The 20,651-nt window shown below is 47.2% G+C and overlaps 1 protein-coding gene across 3 annotated transcripts in view; it reads left to right on the forward strand.

The window, feature by feature from the left end:
• Positions 1 to 645: 645 nt before the first annotated feature.
• LOC143366707 (A disintegrin and metalloproteinase with thrombospondin motifs 7) overlaps positions 646 to 20,651 on the forward strand; it is a 59,117-nt gene continuing 39,111 nt past the window's right edge. The window contains exons 1-2 of one of the 3 annotated variants that reach the window (XM_076807978.1): positions 646 to 1,638; positions 11,106 to 11,266. In XM_076807978.1, the coding sequence (XP_076664093.1) occupies positions 11,182 to 11,266 (85 nt within the window). In that variant the 5' untranslated portion in view covers positions 646 to 1,638; positions 11,106 to 11,181. The remainder of the gene's footprint in view (positions 1,639 to 11,105; positions 11,267 to 20,651) is intronic. The other 2 variants (XM_076807977.1, XM_076807979.1) reach the window with 2 other exon arrangements.

Raw genomic sequence — 20,651 nt, forward strand, 5'->3', positions numbered from 1 at the left:
AAAGGGAGGTGCACGGTCCGCGGTAGCGACCTGGAAGCGACTACGCAGGTACCCGAGGAAACTCCTGGCGCGGATAAACGGGCGTAACGATGAATCGCGGGGAAAACCGGCGGCTGGTGGGGTGGGGGGAAGAATTTCGCAATAGGTACCGCGTGACGCGGACGTATAAATAAATTGGCGGACAAAGTTGCACGGGCGGCGGCGGGAAGGACGAAGAGACGTCCGAAGAGGCAGCCTACGCTAAGGGAAAGGGCAGAAAGCTTGTGAAAAAGAGGCGGACGGAGGTCGAAGTGGATAAAGCCGCGGCGAAGGAGCGGCGAGAAGTAAAGGGAGACAGATTCCTCGGGCGCGAGCAGAGGCCGAAGACGATAGAGAGGCGAGAAGGAGAGCCAAAGTCGCGGGAGAGGGCAAGGTAGACCGCGACGTGACGAAGAGGGAGAAGGAAACGGACAAGAGACCGAGACGATAAAAAGAGCATCGGATAGGAAGAGAAGGCGAGATCTAGGGGCTCGCGGAGAGGGAGGGGAGAGAAAGAGACGAAGAAAGAGGGAGGGAGAGTGGCCGGACAGAAAACGGGTCCACGCCTGGGTGGAGGAACTAGTCTTACCTAGTAGATTGCCCTGTCTCGGTTCTCGGTCCGTACTTTTGCGGCGGTCCAAGGTAGGAGGGAACCTCCGAGAGTTCTCTGTTAAGAGTAACCGAGCCGGAGGAGGCGGAAAGGAGAGGCGAGATCGGTTCCGCGAGGTAGTAGAGGTAGTAGAGGTAGCAGAGGTAGTAGAGGCACACGTAATCCGCGTATCGTACGCATACGTGCCCATACAGAGAGTATACGTACACGGAGAGGGAGAGAGAGAGAGTGATACACGGGACGGGAGGAAGGCGAGTGCAGGGCCAGCCGACCGAGAGGGAACAAACAAGACGGAGGAACGGAGAGGAGGATCGTATCGTGTGTACGTAGCATCGGAAGAGTGTACCAGGCCACTAGTGTTGTGACGGCGATCGTGCCCACGACTTCACCGCCGGACCGGCACCCGTGTTCCGTCATTTCTGTTCCCCTCTATCTTCCTCCCGCTCGCTCTCCTTCGCACCGTTTCCGTTCTCCATACCTGCCTCCACCTCCCTGCGCACACCTCACCAGTGTATCCACGTACCTACACTGTATCACCCCCTTTTCTATCCTTCGCTCCGCTTCCTCTCCTCTCCCTCTCTCTCTCTCTCTCTCTCTCTCTCTCTCTCTCCCTCCTTCGTCTGGTCCCCACCCTCCCCTAACGCGCACGGTGTTCCCTCACACTCCCCCTACTCGCGTATCGGGCCCTCCCCCACGAGTCCCCTCGGGGAGACGCGCGTTTTCGTGATCCACATCGGGCCACTTCCGGCGCAAAGTGAACTGTTAGGTGATGAACCGACCGCGACCGACCGACCTGATGTACCGCTGCACGCGGACGCTCGTCTGAGAGAGCTGTCCTCCGCGGGGGAGGCTGAGCAACGAGGTGTCTCTCTGTCGCGGCAGTGCTTCGTTCCTTCGGTCCGCCACGCCGTTTCTTCGGCATCGTTTCTGCGGAGAACGTGCGCGCAGGTGTTTCGGAATAGTGCACCGCCGCCACCACCACGTGACCACCGGAACGCCACGATTCATGGGTACGTACTGTAGCCACGCGAATTTCGCCAGCGTTCTTTCTTCCTCGAATTCGGTGCGACGACGGACCCGCAAGAATCGAATCTTTATAGGAACGATCGTGGTCTCTGATGGATACTACAGGGTGCCTCGGAACTTCTGCTAGTATATAAAGTACTACATGCAACCTGGACACCAAATCGTTCGCCAAATTGCTTTGTAACCTCCGTTGAATTACACTCCGAATCGATTCGCATCTTTAGAGTACACGACTATTCCACCAAAGAAATTAAACATCGCGAAATTCAAGGGGAAACAGATTTTGTTACCGAAATTGTTGCAAACGAACGAGATGCTTTTATCGAACGAAGCTTCCGCGGTAATGATACAAAGCAAATGATTTCCACAATCGTTAGTAATTCCAACTGTCCACATAAAGCATCCGGAGTTTGTTTGATTTTAATATCAAATAAATCGCCGAGTACAATATTTACCAGCTCCAAACAGTTGCTCCCGTTATCGCCCGCTCGAGCAACCGTCCCAGTAAATCATTCGTGGATTTTGAGCCTCGCCAGTAATTTTCCAACAAGCCGCACTTGTCGAGTGATTTAGAGGCGTTGAAAAACGATGGGGAGTAATCCGAGGGATCTGGAGGGACAGCTTTTCGCGAAAGAATCGAAGGAGGTGGCCAGGAAAGCAACTGGTCTCGGTAGCTCCTCGAGGCTCGAGTGATTTATCGCGTGCAAAAGTGTCAACGCCGTCAACTGTGCCGTTCGTCTCGCTCGCCCCCGAGGGACGCCGATTAATCGCGGATCCGAAAAATCATCGGCAGAATTATGGACATTCTTTGTGCACGGCCGATCGCCCGCCGTGCGTCGGGGATTAATTTCATGGAGAGCACCTGCCGTCGGCGTCGGCGCTCGCTTCTATGTCATTTGCTTGCTCGGTGATTAGGGGGCAGCATCAGCTTCTGCAAGGCTAACTAAAGGGACCATGATAACCGTGCTAACGGTTACGTCATTGAGAATGCAAAAGAGGGTGCAAACTGATCGGTTACGCGCTCACGCATACTCAACCGCGTCGTCGATCTCGCGCACCCACAAATACCTGCGAAATTGATCAAAAGCCTTGTTCATTCGTGCAATTTGCCATTGAATTATAATAAATTACTTACTCCAGGCTCTAGCGTAGCATCTTCCCTCGCAGCAGGGACGAGATATCCTACAAACTGGAACAACCTGCGACAGAGTGACGATTAACAAAAGCCTGTGCGGATGGTTTCTAGCGGCTTTCTCGATTTCTCCTGAAAATCATAAAAACGTGCCTTCCGCGCGAGTGAACCGCGCGATCGTTGCAATAATCATGATACAGGGATTGTACTAACAACGCCAGTACGTCGAACGTCTGCGAACCTTACGCACGAATTGGATGACTATTCTTCTCAATCGCAGACATCGATATTTCCAAAAAATCGGCAGACGAGAACTGAGGACAATAGTGAATCGAAACAAGAACTCTGCTGCAAATCATTTCTCCTGTTCGCCGACCCGCCGTTTGACAGCAACTTTGGATTAGGAGAGACGAGTTTGCTGGTCGCGAAAGTTTAACGACTACGCTCCGACGAATGGAGAAATTCTAGCTGCGAAGCGAAACGACCTCGCCTGGCTGTCCTTTTAACCGGGCACCGCGCGTTAATGGGTAAAGGGAATCCGTGAAGAATTGGTGTTCCTTAAACGATCTCTGGCCGCCATTTAAGTGCACAGTGTCCCTCGGAGCCGCGAAGCGACGACACGCGGATTCGTCGCGGAGGGCAAAAAGCCTGACAGAGCGACCGGACGTGTTTTTGCGCCGGGGCAGAAAGCGCGGCCCGAGGAGACGAATCACCTATGACACGAACTCGACGTGCACGTCCAATCATCTTCTTTGCCGGTGTTTAACGAACGACGTGGATCGTTGGGCGCGGAAGAGGGATCGCGAGAAAATTACGCTCGACAGGCATTCTGCTGGTTTCGCGACGCGTTAACTCCGACTCGCTCGCCTGTGCCAGTGAAACGCGATCCAGACGCTGTTTAACGCGAATCTTGGCGGTTAATTGGAGTAGGGAAGCTTCCGAGGAAAGTTTCTTGTAACGTTCTGCGCTCCGTGCTCGCGGGAAGGTACGAAACGAGGAAACGTCTCCGCGATTCCGTCGGCTGGGAAGTCTAGCCCTATTTAAGCGGATTTTTGCCGGCGTTTGCGGGCGTCGGGGGATGCAACGAAGAGGATGATGCTCCCGAAATTCTTGGCGCGCGGTTTTGTCAGGTGCGCAACTGCCGCTCGAAATAGGTTAATGTCTTGTTCCGAGCAAAAACCCTGTGATTATCGTATCCGTGGCGGACTAATCGTCGCGAACGGGGCGCTTTCCTCGCGTCATTATGTTGTTACACGGTAATGATATCGTGAAAGCAAACGGATCGGCCCTCGTCAACCGGGTGAAGTTTCGTATCAAAGTCCAGGGAGGCTAAGAAATTACGTTGCACTTAATGACCGAGTCGTACCGAATACGAAGGGACCCGAGCAATTATTAAATCGTTAAGGTGGAGCGTACGCGAAGGGGCGCGCAGACATCCTGTAATATCCTCGTGTTTCTGCTTGTTTTTAAATTATCGTTAACATGTGACGTAGTTCTATCCCTTCGTTGGACGATCACGCCCAACAATTAAGGACCTTGCAGCGAGAGGGATGCAGCTCCATCTTTATCGACTTCAAGTAAATTAGAAAAAACTGTTTATGGAATCGTAAAGAGAACACTAATTGAAAAATATATGTTCTCGCGCCATAACGTACTAAGTAATTATTCAGATGATACGTTTTCGTTTTTATTTCTGGCAAACTTTTCAAATCTGGAGCATTCGTATTGCGCGAAACAATGATGGGTGCAGATTCAAAATTTTCAACAAATCGCTCATTTCTTATCGGATTTGTATGAAACGTGCACCAAACGATGTAGAATGTTCGTTTGTACATGTTACACATCATAATTCAGAAACTGTCAAAACTGGAGCTGCACCCCTGTTGCTACAAGCTCCTCAGTTCTCCTCTTCACTGGACGAATAAAAATTATTAAGAAAGAAAGCTTGTAATAAAACGGTCTCGCGCAATTGTTAAATCCACGAGACCAGAGGCGATAGTAACTGCCATACCGCGTATCTCAACAAGCCCGGTTAAAATTCATCAAGCGTTAATGCACAAAAGGAATATTCCATTAAATTGATTAATTATTCCACGCTCCGGTTTTCAACACGCACAAAGAGCAATCGATTCACGAATTCGTTTCATTGGTGCGCGAATGCGTTTACAGGTTGAAATAATATTTATAGATGCTGCGAAACGGCGAACTCTTTCTTCTCCTGTTTAGACCTTTTTAATTTAATGGGTCGCTTCAACGACTCAAGGCGCAAGTGACTCCTGAGCTAGAGCGTAGACTACCGTAGCGTTATTGTTACTTTTACTTTTGCTATTATTATTTTTCCTCTCTCTTTTTCTGAATTTTTTCAACAGAAAATCAAACCACATCTCTATGTCTTTATGTATATACTATCTCTTTCTTTTTTGTTTAAAGGGACCTTCCGGTCTCAAAAAATAGGTGATCTTTAGGAATTAATTAAAAGAAATCTACTATATATAATTTAATGGGATTTTTTGCATTGTATTAAGGATGTCTTAAGTTATAGAAATATATTTTTTGTTTCATAATTACTCATTGCAGACGGCACTGAGGAGTCGTTAAAGTCAAGGCGTCAAAAAATTGATCCAAATCGGTGGGACCTGTATCTCCAAAAGCTATCATCCGATTCGACTGAAACTTTTTTTATTTTGAAGTATATACTTCTGGCTAGGGGGAAACTAGAACAAATAACAAAAATGATATTTTTTAGAAAACAAAGACTTGAAGTTTGAAATCACTTTTTCCCTATATTTTTCACCCTTTCAACGCCTTAGGAAATTTAAAAAATTTCAATTTTTGTATTTTGTTCCGGTATCCCCCTAGCCAGAAATATATTCTTCAAAATAAAAAAGTTTCAGTCGAATCGGATAATAACTTTTGGAGATACAGGTCCCACCGATTTTGAGAACACTGTTTCGTGAAAAACGCGTTTAAAGTTTTACGTGAGCGCCGAGTGGCCGGTTGTGACCCATGCATTTACAGCTAATCAAATGCCTATAACTTCTGGAATATTACGAATTCCAAGAAATCCTTTTAAACTCGTATTCCTAAACGGCTGAAGATTCGAAAAAACAAATAGAAAAAATCGACTTTTAGACCAGAAGGTTTCCTTAAGGCAGTTTTTTAGTATATATCTTATTCTATGTTCTACTCTTGTGTACATGTCGCGAAACGACTGCGTGCATACTTTTCTCGTCCGTCACATAGGCTTATCATTACAGACTGTCTCTTACTTAGCGATATTCTTTTGTAACTAAAAGGTGCGTCCCATAAAATAAATAAATAAAATAAAATAATCGTGGACGGGCACGCGATAATCAGCGCTTAGGTTGTGCCCGCGGAATTCGCGCGTCATTATCTTAATGTAGAGTCGAGCGAGCTGTGGGTCGGCAGAAACTCATTTTCCAAAACACTGATTTATGGCGGCAGAAAATTTGCGTCGCCTGCGCTCGATAAAGATTCGCGTGAGATCGCGCGTGGACGTGTAAGTTGTTCAAGAGGCGAGGCGCGGCATCCCCGAAGAAAAGGGGCGTCGCGACATTCCCGGCGTCGAACGACGGCGAGTGGTCGTGATTAATTTGAAAACGTAAATAACCTTTCTGTTCTACTTCGATCCATCACTCGGGAAACAATGAGCACCGTGGTAGCGGCGCGGCGCCTCGGCCGTTGTATGCGCTTTGTGGCCGCGAACCTCGCATAAATCACACGCGAATATTTACCTGACAACGCGGTCGCCTCCGTACCCGCGATCCAGATGAACTCTTAAGGCCGATACACGCTTGGCCCTTAGGCCACCTCCGTTCCCCACTCGGTCCTTCCACCACAGCACCTTTCCTCTTCTGGTTTTTTTAATCAATCCTCTGCCATCCTAGGCCCGTAGCGGGGCCGCGCGAGCGTACGGTCGCGCGAGAAAGCGCGGAAGGAATAAATTCTGCTTTACATCGCGTCCCGAGTAGGCGTGAATCACGGTTTATTCGACAACGTCCCCGTTGTTTTTCGGCGCGGGCGTGCGTGTCGTTATCGCCGGGACATTCTGCTGCCCAGCTCAGCCACTCGCGTGCTGTAAATTATTCACGGACCGTCGGATACCGTATTATCCGAGCGCGGCGCGAATTCGTTGCCCGTGAATCAATTCGGAAGTGCCACGAGGAGCGACCATATCGCGGCCACCGCGGAGGACCAACGGGTGCCAACGAGGCGAGCAATCGGAGCGGGAAAACGGGGGTGAAAAACGAGTCTTCGCGACGAGATTAAATTAAGGGAACGCGGGAAGACGGATGCGTCCGCATACGAATAAGTTGATCAAGCCCCGATGAAAGGGGGATTATAAAGTGCGGAACCGTGATTGTAGTCTGACACGGAGTGGCTTCATTATCATTGCCCCGAGCGCTGCATCCCCGTGACCGGCGAAGTCCTCTTCTTACGTTTCATCGATATTAATTAAACCTCCGCATTCATCTTCGCCGGACATCTTTATTACGCCCGTGGAAACGAACTTCGGACGTTCGTGAATGAAAATTTCAGGCTGGCGCGCAGGAAGTGCCGTTTCCTTTAAATCGACCTCGAGACGCGTGGAAGTTTCTCAAATTTCTCCGGCAGGATGAGACGCTTGAATGCACCGCGTCGATTTCAATTATTACCACGTTATTGTCCCTAGAGGAAATTGAGTAGAATAAAAAATATGCTTCCGAGCCGCACGTTCACCTCGACATCGAGGTGAAATTATTGTCTTCGGCGTGGTTTGATTTCCTGCGAAATAAGTGGAACAGGAGGTAGAGCATTCTGTCGCAGAGGATTTGCAGAAAAATCGATCTGGCCAGCACGCATAGCCGGCTTGCACAACGGCCGACATAGCCGCGCCGTTTTCGTCTCGAGCAGCTCGAGCGCTCTCCGCTCTCGAGCAGCCTGTCAATTAACTACCATTAACATTGGCGAATTAGTTGGAGGCGAGCGCCGATACGTATTCGTAGGAGTAAATCCCGTTCGAACGAGTTCGTTGGTTATTCTGCTCCTTTGCTTTCTCGCTCGTGCCTTCTGGTATACGCATTTTCACACGCGTTTACCCACGCGTTCCAGCGGACGCTGGAGCGCATTTCCGGTGCCTCTCACTTTGCAGAACGTTTCCTCGCGTCATCGTCACCGTCGACGACTGTCAATTTCCCACGTGATTCCCTTTTTTCAGTGGAACAGACTCCTATCTTTCATTTTGACCATCTTCATTGACTGGAAGGAATCAAATCTTCGGAAAGCCTGGAAAGGAATGAAGCAGAGCAGATATGTTTTAAGGGGGAACACCGCTGTGACGGCCGGCAAAGTAAGCCATTTTTAAGAATTTTTTTTAGGAATAATATACAGTTTTTATAGAAAATTTTGATTACCTACCTTTAGTACGCTGTCTTAAGAGACGATACAAAAAAAAATAGGAAAACACCCATAAATTTTAATATATTAATTAATCTTCTAGACCCCCCCACGCAAGCTAGTCGAAGGTGTAACTATGGAACAGCAAGTCCGAAATCAAATTTCTTTTTTTTTTTATAAACTATATGAGTGTAGTTTCCGTTGTACGTACCGATTTCTTAAACAAATTATTTTTGTAAAAATGGTGCGCCTTAGAAGAAAAGTTTCGAAAATCCGCGAATAAGATAGACAGCTCTTCGAGCGTATTTAAAAAAATTTGTTTTCAATCAAAGAATCCGTACGTACAACGGAAACTACACTCATATAGTTTATAAAAAAAAGATGAAATTTAATTTCGGACCTGCTGTTCCATAGTTACACCTTCGACCACCTCGCGTCGGGGGATCTAGAAGATTAATTAATATATTAAAATTTATGGATGTTTTTGTATTTTTTTTTTTTTTTGTAGTCTCTTAAGACAGTCTACTAAAGGTAGGTAATAACAATTTTTTATGAAAACTGTAAATTATTCCTGAAAAAAATTCTTAAAAATGGCTTACTTTTCCGGCCGTCACAGTGGTGTTCCCCCTTAATAACAGCTTATACAACGCGAGGGCTATACTTAAATTACGTAAGGGTCATGTTAGCAATTTCTTACCCCATCTCCCAGTATAAGAAGTCGTAAGATTTTATATTCAAAACCCCTTATGTAATATTTTTGCATTGCATTTTTTCAGTTATTAAAATTCTTTTAAAGGTTTAAATAATTTCAAATTAAATTTAAAATTTAAATAACATTTATATAATTCAATTTACTACCCACGTTGAAAATTAGGTAAAAGAAATAATTCGTAAAACGCTACCCGACTCCCTCTTCACCCTTCCTAAAAAAACGCAAGAAATTCGCGACCCTCTTCCCTCAACAGAGCCTTACGTAATTTAAGAACGACCCCTTGAACTATTCCCTGCGCATTCATAGCGACTCGGAGCGTTTTCGCTAGAAAAATATAAATAACGTGGGTTATCGGATTTCGAAGGGGAGGGGGGCGCTTATGCGTCCGGAGCGATATTTTCAGTCGGCGAATGGAACGGCGGGATGTAATGAAATTTGAGGTTCGGATGAGCGTCGCCATTATGCTCGCAAATTGCAACTCGGCGCCAGTCAAACGTTTGTTTTGAAAATGCACGACGACACAGGAAATCAATTGAATTTCGCCCTGGGCAAAACCGATAATGCATCGATAATTGCGCGGAAATGCTGACGATGAGAAATAGAAATTGGACTATCGGCATTGTTCGCGATCGAGATGGCCGCGGCTTTTCTGCTCCGCGATCCTATCCGAACAACTGTAGCTCGCTAAATGCACTATTTTTACGCGCGCGATAAAATCCCAGGAACACGTGTCTAATTTGCCAGCGGAGAAAGGAACAATTCCCAAGACAGTTCCTCGTGTGATTTGGAACGATGCTCGTGTCATTAATCTCCGGCGATGTCCTCGTCTTCTCTGGCGTATTACACGTGCGACAACTCAATCCGGACGGCAGGAGACGCTTTAAAACCTCTCTTATAAATATTCCACGGTCGCGTCCTAAGCGGCCGCATCTGATACGAGCGGGAATTACACGCGGCTATTTACAGGCTCGCGTTAAAACGTTTCAGCGCGAGGGTTCGCGCGGGACAAAACAAGCCTCGCATTTATCGAGTCCCGACCAACGATATTGCGATGGGTTCGAGGGTACTTTGGCTATCATAGTGGGTGTTCTTATGCGTTCCAGAAAATGGTAAACCGCCTACACGCTTGTAACGCAGATAATTTTTAATTAGATTAGCGTATATAGAGTGTCCGCTGTGTGGTTTGTGATGTAAGAGAGCTTTCTTCTGCTGCCGTTGCACAGAAATGCTTGCTCTGTCACGAGCGAGTAGGTAGTAGGAGGTTCGATTCCCGCAGGACTTCAATAGAAAATCTGCGGTTCCGCGATCGATTTTCCACAGGTTACAAGGTGCGGCGGGACATTCGCACGTACGATCGACTCGTGTTCTAATTAGCGAGTCGCAGAGACGGGTCGCAGCCGCCCCTTGCGAAACGCTGCGGAATACTGAAAGGGTTCGGGGAAAATCAAAGTCACTTGATTAACTCTCTCTCTCTGTCTACGAAATCAGCAATTAGTCCCACGGGGGTAGTAGTCAGCGAGAACCGGCTTCTGATGCATCTGCATGGCAATAACATTTATTTCTGGCTACCTTTAATTCCGTGCCGACTTACCGCCGTTCAGTCTCGGATACAGCTTTCGGTGCCTGTTTCGGTACAAACTCACTTTTTTCTTATACGCTCCGTCCTATCTTGTTGGTGCGTTAAAATATAAGCTGACTGTAGAATACCCAGCAATTTGACGACCACCGAAGTTCGTCGCAGGTGAATTCGAGCGACAATCCCAGAAATAATCGTTCGTGGTGACAGATGTAAGTCAGGGTGCACGGTAAATCCTACTGTTCGGCGAGCAACTGTGAGAAAGGGTCAACACTGTCAGGCTGTCAGGTCGAATCGTAGGGCCGGGCATGGTCCGAGCAAATCCGATTACCATAACTACCAAACGTTACTTGCTGGACCATGAAAACCTCGTGTAACAAGGTACATATCTTAGGGCAAAGCTGCTGCAGTAACGACCACGGGCTTCTCTCCTCGAAGCCACCGAACCACGAATTTCGGCTTTAATACCCTGCTCGCGTCGAATGCAAGAAATTAAAACGGACAGGCCTGCAGAGACACGCGGAGAATACCATCGTCAAGCATCTGCGCGGAAAACGTGAAGGGGACCCTTTCAGCGGATAAAAGATCAGCGCAGTCATACGTCTCGTAAGATGCTCCCTTCTATTTATTGCAGGTCACCGAGTGACAGCTTAAAGGACGGAAGGCGCGGTGGACTTATTGGAGAGCGCGCTTCCGGCACAGCCGCAACCATGCGCTATCCATTGATGCTTCAAGCGTTCATCGCCGTTGTGCACATCGTCCCAGAGGCTCGCCTCCATTCGCCGAACGTCAGGGGTGAGTTTGAAAACCGCACTCGGCAATGCAACGCGGCCATAAAACCAGGACGACGCTCGAATTACGCGCGGCATTACTCAGCAAAGAATCCTCGCCTATTACGGCCCCGTCTTACCTTGCTTGTCGTCGGATTACTTGTATTCGATTCCGATGGAAACGTCTAGCAGCGGGGTAGATTGCCTCGTCGCTCTTTCTTTCATTCTTTCGCCGACGAATGCAAGCGACGTAATACTTCTTGATTGCCACTGTACTCTTTTATCGAGGCAGCCGTTGCCTATGTAAGTCCGCAGAGAAAAGTGAAAGGTACGGAAGGACGGTGGATGAAAGCTGCTCGAAGCAACCCTCCGCGTCGCAGTGACGCAAAGTCTGCTCGGCTGGATTTCTGCCGAATCGGCGACTGGTTCGCGAGCGGCACGTCAAAAAGCGTGGCGAAAAATTATGTCACTTGGCCGTCGGCCAGGCGGCGGCTTCGCGTCCCGCCGATATCCCGATAAGATCAGCAGAATCTGCCGCGGAGGAGGTGGCGCATCAAAGGAGGCGCATATTTATGCCAGTGGCCAGGCATTTACGAGATGACAATCAATTACAGGCCTGGCCACATCTCCCTCGACGTAAAATGTTTACCCGGCATTAATTAAAAATCAACTCGGGTTTTTAACAGCCGTTAAAGTGTTCCGGGGGAGGGGTGGTTTAAATAAGGGGCGATTAGCATTTTACGACATTTCGAACGGTGATCACCCCAAAGTAGGGGTGTTCGATTTCGATTCGATTCTTCAGAAAATCGATTCTTTTGGTTAAAAGATCGATCTTTTGAATCGATTCTTTGGTATCTGATTTTCCCCAGAATCGATTCTTTGATGTAAGAATCGACAATCGATTTTTTGCCGTCTGGGGGAATTAATTGCCACTAGTGAAAGGACCAATCAAACTGCTTTTTGCGTAGGTTTTTCTGGTCTTATACGTTTCCCGCCATTTATACAGGATTCCCGTGAAATTTATACAGGAATCGCGCCAAATTTATAAACGATTCTTATGTTCTGGATGATTCTGGACAGTTCTGGATCTCTCTTTACTATTCTTCCTTCTTCCTTCCTTGTGTATTTTTCAAAGCAGGAAATATTTTAACTGATCACAGAAATAGTTTATCACCTGCACATTTACAGCAATTATTGTTTTTAAATTTCTTATCAATGAAAGAATGGCAAATACATGATGAATTAAAAATATTTAAAATGAATAGCAAAATATCTCTTCTGTTCAATACAATGCCCTTCAACAACTATCCCAAATTGTTCCTTGTAAAATTATTTTTTATATCGATTCTTTCAAAATTATTCAAATCCCACATCTATGTATATGTACTAATTTTGGGAAAAAAGTTTTATGGCGATTCTTTTCATCTCGATTCTTTGGTTCAGATTTTTTACAAGGATCGATTCTTATAATTCGATTTTGAATCGATTCTTTGAGGTGAATCGAACACCCCTACCCCGAAGTACCGGCCGATGCCATACGCTTATTTTCCCTCGCTTGCTCTTTTCCGTTTAATCTATTCCCGTGTCCATCTCTGAATCGTAACTCGAGACTATTTGTGCACTTAACGGAACCGCCTGCGGCCGAAGGCGAGGCTTCTGCTCCAAGGACTGGCCGTGACGAGTCCTCGAACAAAAGTAACTTGAAAGAGATAGAGAGAAGCCAGACGGGAATTTTCTCATTTTTCACCTGTTTTCCCCGAGCGACACCGGAGCACCTCGCATTCTTATCGAACCATTCGCGTCAGGAATCGCGTCGAAGCTTTCCCTGTACCAATCCCAGCAAAGCGACGAGGAAATATCTGTTGGCGGCTGTCTTTCTACCAGTTCGTACGCTATTAACGCGAATAATGACTTCATCCATGGGCAGAGTCTCGAATCCCACGTCGCCGAGTCCGCAAAGGCCACGCTCGCGGTGCGGGCCATTTTTCCTCCGGCGGAAAAGGAGAATAGAGTCCCTCTTCTACGGCGCCTTTTGAATGTAGATAGCTTGGCGGGGCGGGATAGACGGGAACAAGCCCCTCGTAAATATTTATTCGTTTTGTAGGCGCGGAGACAATGCGAGCCGAGCCGAATTAGCGGCGCGAAACGGAGCCGCGTTTCGAAATTAGCCTGTCGTTAGGAGGCAATTATCCTGATCGACCAAGAAAATTACAGCCAGCGGTGGGGAGCCGTTTACGCTCCCCGCCTTAACCGACACATGTAATCCGTCCACTTGGATCCAGCTTAGCCGCGTCCCTTCAGTTATTACGGAGTTATTAACTCGCCGAGAGTATCGTAATGACGAGGCGATTAGCAGGCTTTGCACCTCCTTCGTGCCGATGTCCGTCTCCCAATTTCAAACTTAACGCCGTCAGAATTCGCGCGCAGCTCTGTACCCGCAAACTGTTCCAACCCGCAGCCGAAGTTTCGCTCGAGTCTGGAACTGTCCACCGGACGGGCTGGCGAGAATAATTTTGGGTACGGTTGGTTGCTTCTCCCGGCGAATTTTCTGCTGGATGCTTCAGCAGGGATTAGTTAACGAATCGATAACCACCTCGCCCGATGCATCCGAATCGAGGGAATTTCGGTTGGCCCGTTATCCGGTGTGCGATCTCGCACCGTTTTCTGGGATGCCCGCGTAGATGGGCGAACCAGATCGAAAGCGGTGCCGCGATTGTTTCGAGCGAGGTGGACGGTTGTCCCTCGCGTCTCGTCTTTCGATTTCTTGGCTGTCCCTGGGACGGCGCCAAGCGTCCGCAAAACCGACGAAAAAAGAGGGAAACCGTCGCGGCTCCTCTGTAACACGAACAGCGCCGACAACACCGGCCGCCCATTCATGGTTCGAACCCGTTGAAAAATCGCCGCTCCATTCGCTGGATAAGTGCTCGATTAGCGTGGGTGAGTGTGCGTGTTTCTCGCGCGTGTGCGCACACGCTTCGCGATGGGAACGACGAGATTCGAGGCGCGTTCCGGTTTCTGCTCGGATTCACTTCTTCTTTATCCAAAGAGGACGTACTTCAGGGATTTTGTTCTCCGATTCGAGACGTGACAGAGTTCCTTGAAGATACCTGACGTTCGTAGAATCTTCCGAGCCATCCAGATCACCGATCGAAGAAACTTCTGCAGCCCATTATTAGATCTCCGGCTCCTCCAAGTTTGTCCGAGGTTCCTCCGGTTGCCGTCGAAACAAATGAACTGTTCAAAATGTCGGCGGCGTCCCTCGGATCACGAACTTTCAATTTTGGAACCCGTCGCATTGTTCCCACGAAACTTTGCGGGTTTTGGGATCCGCGGCGACTCGGAACTTCTCCTAAGCCGATATAAAATCTGAAGTTCATGAATTACACAGTTCCACGACGCTGTTGCTGCGAAGGAAGGTCTCCGAGAATCTGCTTGCATCGTGGAAATCGAAGAGATTTACAACTTCGAGGATCGCCTATTGAAATTTTCAATCTAAACCTCTTCGGGATTAGTTTTATTCGAAAATCTAGAGACGCGGCAGCGTCTCGACGCCAAGTACGTGAAAGACACCCTGTATATGTCGACTGTCGCTACCGCTATCATTTACTCGTCGCACGGCTATTCCAACCTGACCTGAAATTTATTTCATTAATATCTCATCGCGCCTGCAATATTTTCTAAATTTAAAGGCATTTTTCGTATGTAAACCGCATATAAGCTTTCGATCAAGACCAAATTCAATAAAATCGGTCCACGCGTGATAGAGATATCGTAATATCGTCCCATGGATCTGTCAGAAACGATAAGATTTTTCTTCTGATTCTTCTTGTTCAAGAAATTTTTCGTCAGTATAATACGTATACGCGTTACACGCACACCTTCAGCCCAAAAGAAACTAACACATGTTTCGTTCGTCAATTGCCATCTTCATTATGCAATCTACTTCAAATTTTGACAGCTTGCCGTCAAGTTGTTAATCAAGTTATAAACGTGTTTTTACAAATATGTATCGTTGTATCATTGAATTGCAACCAAAATGCAGTCTCAAACGCAAGGTAAGTTGCCGAAATTAGAATTGCGACATGTTTGAGATTATCATCAAACTGTTTTTTATTTGTAACTAAACCGAGGATTTTATGTATATATATATAGATAATCGAAGCGTAAAATGATGCCGTGACTGGATTTATCCCTAATTCTGTCCCGTGATAATTTGTAAGTTATAATATTAAAAATTATCTGAAGTCATTCCCTATGCAAATTATCTTTGTAAAAAGAAGTGAGATCCCCATAAAAAAGCTTCAAAAAAGTAAAAAAATTACGCCAAGTACATGAAATCAAATAAATCACAAAAAATAGAAGATAATAATAATTACAATATAAAAAAAAGATGTGGAATCAAAATGAGCTGCAAGTACATAAAGGTGCTTTCCTTTAAAAAAAATAAATATTTATTTGTATAAAAATATAACTGCTTAATATTATGTAATACAATTTTTCTTTGTATAAATAGCCATTGTTATAATTAGCGAAATTTTTGTATATCATTAATTTTGTAAAGCTATTAATTTACGACAATGTTTTTAAATGGGATTCTTTTTGATGGGTTCATTAAAATGTCCGCGATATGTTAGTTGTGTCATCTTAAGCGCAGTTGGAAAGCATCTTTATGTACTTGCAGCTCATTTTGATTTCACATCTTTTTTTTATATTGTAATTATTATTATCTTCTATTTTTTGTGATTTATTTGATTTCATGTACTTGGCCTATTTTTTTTACTTTTTTTAAGTTTTTTTACGGGGATATACCAGTAACAGCAGCGTGGCATAGAAAAACACGAAGCATCCAGCTGTCGAAAGGAACTAACGTACGGGGACACCGAATAGTTCGAAGACACGGAAAGTTTCGGGAGCAGAGCACGGCCCGGAATAAAAGGACAGGCTCGTTCTCGCGACGTAGAGAGTGGCGTGAGCACCTGTGCTGCTACACGCTACACGCACGATGCTCGATGAATGCAGGCGTGCGGGCGATCGCGTGGGCAGCCTCGTCAATAGACGGTACACGCTCGCTTTTTGTCTTTCCTTCTCGTTTGGTCGGGCAGACCGACGCGAAAGCGGCAGGAAATAAAAGGCACGCCGGCGTGGCGCGTGGGCTCGCGGCGTGCAAATCCGAAAACGCTGAAACTCTCGAGTCTTGGCGCGTAGGCACCCGATGACGAAGCGTTATCTTTATTTTCATTCAGAACCCCGCGCGTTCGGGGCTACTCCCATTCTTCGATCTCCACCGTTGCGCAACACCGAGGCGATCTCCTGGGCGGTGGGATCAGGCTCGACAGCAGCTCGATTTAAGGGCCACGCTTCGTTTCGTTAGATTCAAACGCACGGAAGGCTTTGGTAACGTTCAGAGGCCCGAAGTGGAGTACTATTCAAATCAGGCTAGTATCGCGCTGGCCAGGATTCAGGCTTCATATCCATGCAGGGTAAACGTTAACTAGGGATTGTGAGAGTATTACAGCAAATATTGGCTCACCGTGTTTGCTCGTAACGCGTGTGAATATTTGGCCATATCGTGATAACGCAAGTAGCCTCTCTGCGATATTGTTAGAGCGCTGTCAGGAGTCGATTATTTAACACGAGACGTCCCCCTGCGCGAGTTTGTGCAAACAGATCCAGCCGTAAAGTACATAAGAAATTGGCCGCTTATCCCGAACGCTAGTAACAAACTATTCCTCTCGTAGCTGATACAAGTCGTTAGGATCGATCGGAGATAGGGATTCTGGCGCTGACCACAGTGGACCCTCAAGATCGCTGGGAGTTGACAGTATGTGGAACGCGAGCCGTTTCACGAGCTCGCGTAATTGCATTAGCCCGTGATTGAAGGAGATCGATCTGAGATTTGCGCGGGACGAGGCAGGCGTGTCGATGTTATTTGGCCAGCTCGGAGGAAGAGTGAGCGATTCGCACCTGCGGGGGCAGACAGGACGAAGACGGCCGCGGCGCGGCGTCGAGCGTGGGCTGCTGCTCGCTCGATCAGCAATAACGAATAAAACCCACGCGAGCCGGGACCCGAGAGTGGCGCAGGAGCGTGATCCTTTTCGAGAGATACCGCCTAGCCCTCACCCACGATCTCTGGCTTCTCGGCTTCTGCGTAATCCGTGGCCGAAGCGCCCTCCCTTCTATTTTCGGATAGGGCTCTCCCGACATTTCATTAAATTTCAAGCGACAATCGAAACTGTCTCACAATCAGTGGCTTCTAGTGGCCAATGCTCGACCTTGCAGGGCTGGTGTAGGTAGAAGATGGAGGATAGTCGATGAGAATTTGGTTTAAACGCGGGGAGCTTGTTCTCCTTGAAACATTAATCCGACGTGTTTCGACAATGGCGGCGATTATAAACGTAGCTCTCTTGTCGCGGTCTTTTGAAGGAAGCTCGCAACGTCCCCGCAGTACCCTGCACCCTGGTTGTCCACGTTTGCTGTATTGCTTCGCTCGCCATAAATCTCCCGCGTCACTTTATCTCGCGTCCCCTGTACAATACGAGGGGACGTTCGTCAAATAGCTGCAGCGGGAAAAGAAGCTGGACGCAGCTAGCTGGGACAGGCGTGTTTGCTTCCGCCGTATCTGAAGGGACGTTTTGATCTCCGATGAGAAAATTAATGCCGGCCCCTTTGTCTGGCGGCAGGGGAGCGGGTTTATCGGTTGTTCGACGGGAGATATCGTACCCAGATGACCCGTGGGAAATCGTGAAATCCGTTATTACGCTGTCTCGGGGAGAAGACTCGGCAGGTAGTTTACACGTTCGGTAAGTGACTGCCGCGGAAGGGCAAGGAGATTTCTCGCGTGTCATTGGCTCGCTGGAGATGTTACTCGCGTCCCGCTGGGGCAGCAAACTTTCCTACTTAGGATCCTCCACTAAACTAACGCCAGCTAGGTATTCCTCTTGTTGTCTCCTTCGCCGTGCGCAGCATTAACGAAGGGCTCGTTATTGAGGAGGCGAGAATAGAAGCTTACTCTACTAAAACAGCTGGCCCGCAGTGTCTGCGCTCGCTCCAAGTGTACACACCTTGCTCGCAACCAAACGACACCCCGTAGTTTCGATGCTCGCTACGCCAGCCAGCCGCGATATCGCGCTGTCGATGAGACTTGACGCAAGATTGACGGAAAATTTGTAGCATTTAAGGCTGGACGGGGAGCATGGGTCCCCTTATCGCGATGATGTCTCGGACGAACAGGATTTAGATAAAATATGGCAAATACGGTACGGCATACGCCGGGGGATCACGCGCGTTATCCGGCCAGGGTGCTGGCGATTTCTCCTGAAGAATATCTCGAGAGTTCTTGTCCCGTGAAAATGGTTAGCGAGATAAGATGCGGGCTCGTGTGGCAGGCGAGTCGCGGTACGTACATAAGTGTGCCCGCGTAAATGGCCGGTTATACGAGCGATTTATTGGCCCGACGGAAGATGGATGCACTTCGCAGCAAAGACAACGCCGCCCACGCGATAACAATTCGTCAACCGGTCATCATAATTTAACCTCCCCGCGCTGATAAGGGAGATTCACGATAACGTCGCGGCGGCGGAAAGGGCGCTCGGAGAACAAAGGAGCGCGGCTCGGTTTTTGGGAAGCGGCGTTCTCGGAGGGAAATGTTTTTATCCAGCGATATTTCTGGGCGTGCCTTCGTATTTTTCTCCGATATAATTTCGAAAGATACCAAGCACGTTTCTCGCTTCCTTTCAACGCCGGGTCCGCGCGCTCTCGCGAGGCAATATAAATCGAAGTTTCCCGGGGAAGGAAAAGGCTGCGGTTTGCGGAGTCCACGCACGTTCCCATAAATCCATCAAACCGAAAGTTTCCACTTTTTCGAGTGTCAAAGTTGCCCAACCGCGCGATCCTATCAGCGAAAGTGCCTAAGATAATTAATGAAAAACGAACGAGTCGAGACAGCTTGAGATTGTACTCGCTAGGCAGCCACCCACGTGCGATTGGCAGGCCTGCTTTTAAAAAGAACTCATTCTGGAATTGGCTTCCTTCAGTCGAGCGAACATCGCGCTCGACTGATTATCCCCGGTTGTCGTTTAACTTGCACTGCTCAAATAAACGTTTCGTCAAAAATACTCCCCACTTGAAGGGTGCGGGAAACAACGGGGAATGTCAGAAAACAGCTTTTTTGAGAAAATTAAGTTTTAATACTTTAGTTTGATGAGTTTAATTTTCTTATGCAATTGTCTTCTTAAATAATTTCTTGTTTTGCCTTGACGACAGAAGCTTGAAGCTTAGGCTTAGGCAAAGAGTGGGGCCATTCCGTATTTTGTTCCAGTGCAAAGTGAACGCTAACTGTTTTTAACCAGTACCTATACAAAATATTTAACGTTATCTCGCGGGGATACTTGAATATTATAACCCTTTGTGATTCGACAGTTCTGTAGTCCCAGTTACCACCAACAAAATATATTTGCTATAAATCGCAAAATCACGAAAAAATGGGCATTCCTCTTTTTCCCCCTTACCCTTCATTTAAGGGGACTACACAGTCAGATCGCTCGAAAATCAAGTATTTTTTGCGAATTAATTACAAGGAGATGAATACAAATTGTGACTAGTACTTTCGGGTAATGTTTGTTAATACTATAAACAGTAAAAAAATAATTATTTGAATAATATATACATATCTACGACAGCGCTACAGTTGCCTGATATATAGGTGTTTTTTCTGGAGCCGCTGTAATTTTGCAGTGATTCTGGCCGTAAGAAATTGAATTGTAAAATATTCTCTGAAAATGATACTTTGCCCTGAAACAATGATGGTCTGGGTTAAAAAAATTCGGTGACTTCTTAATTTTTTTATGAAAATCTCGAATTTTTACGGACCCTATAAGGGGTTTGCCCCGAAATGGCACATGTTTTACACATCCTGTAATTTTTTCCAAGTCGATCTGAACCTCAATTCGTTCGCAGTCAGGCAAAAATGAAGAGAAAAAAATATTCGAGTACAACGCGTTTAAAGTTTCTGGGCAAAGGCGACGCTATAGGTTGCCGCTTCACGTTTTTAGCTGCCAAATCTACAGTTTAGCGAATTTAACTGTAAACCAAGCGGCATTTTATTGAGAAAAGATAGTACTTCCGAAAAATGCAATAAAAAAATCGATTTTTCGACTGCCCAGTCCCCTTAAGGAATATTGCAGCAGGGCAATAAATCTATCCGTCCATCCTGTGGCTGGAAACGACACAAGTGAGCCAGTGAGACGCGTGCATGCGCGCGGTACAATGCGTTGCGTTAAAGAAGGCGTGGACAATAATTAAGTTGTATCGCCATGATTAATCGCCGTCTGCGGTTGACCTAGCCCTATTCCGACCGGAGCTACGACGAATGCCCGGAAAATTGCTCCGCCGACCACGTTCCGTTCTGCGAG

The sequence above is a fragment of the Andrena cerasifolii genome, chromosome 3 (assembly GCF_050908995.1).
Source record: "Andrena cerasifolii isolate SP2316 chromosome 3, iyAndCera1_principal, whole genome shotgun sequence".
Lineage (NCBI taxonomy): Eukaryota > Metazoa > Arthropoda > Insecta > Hymenoptera > Andrenidae > Andrena > Andrena cerasifolii.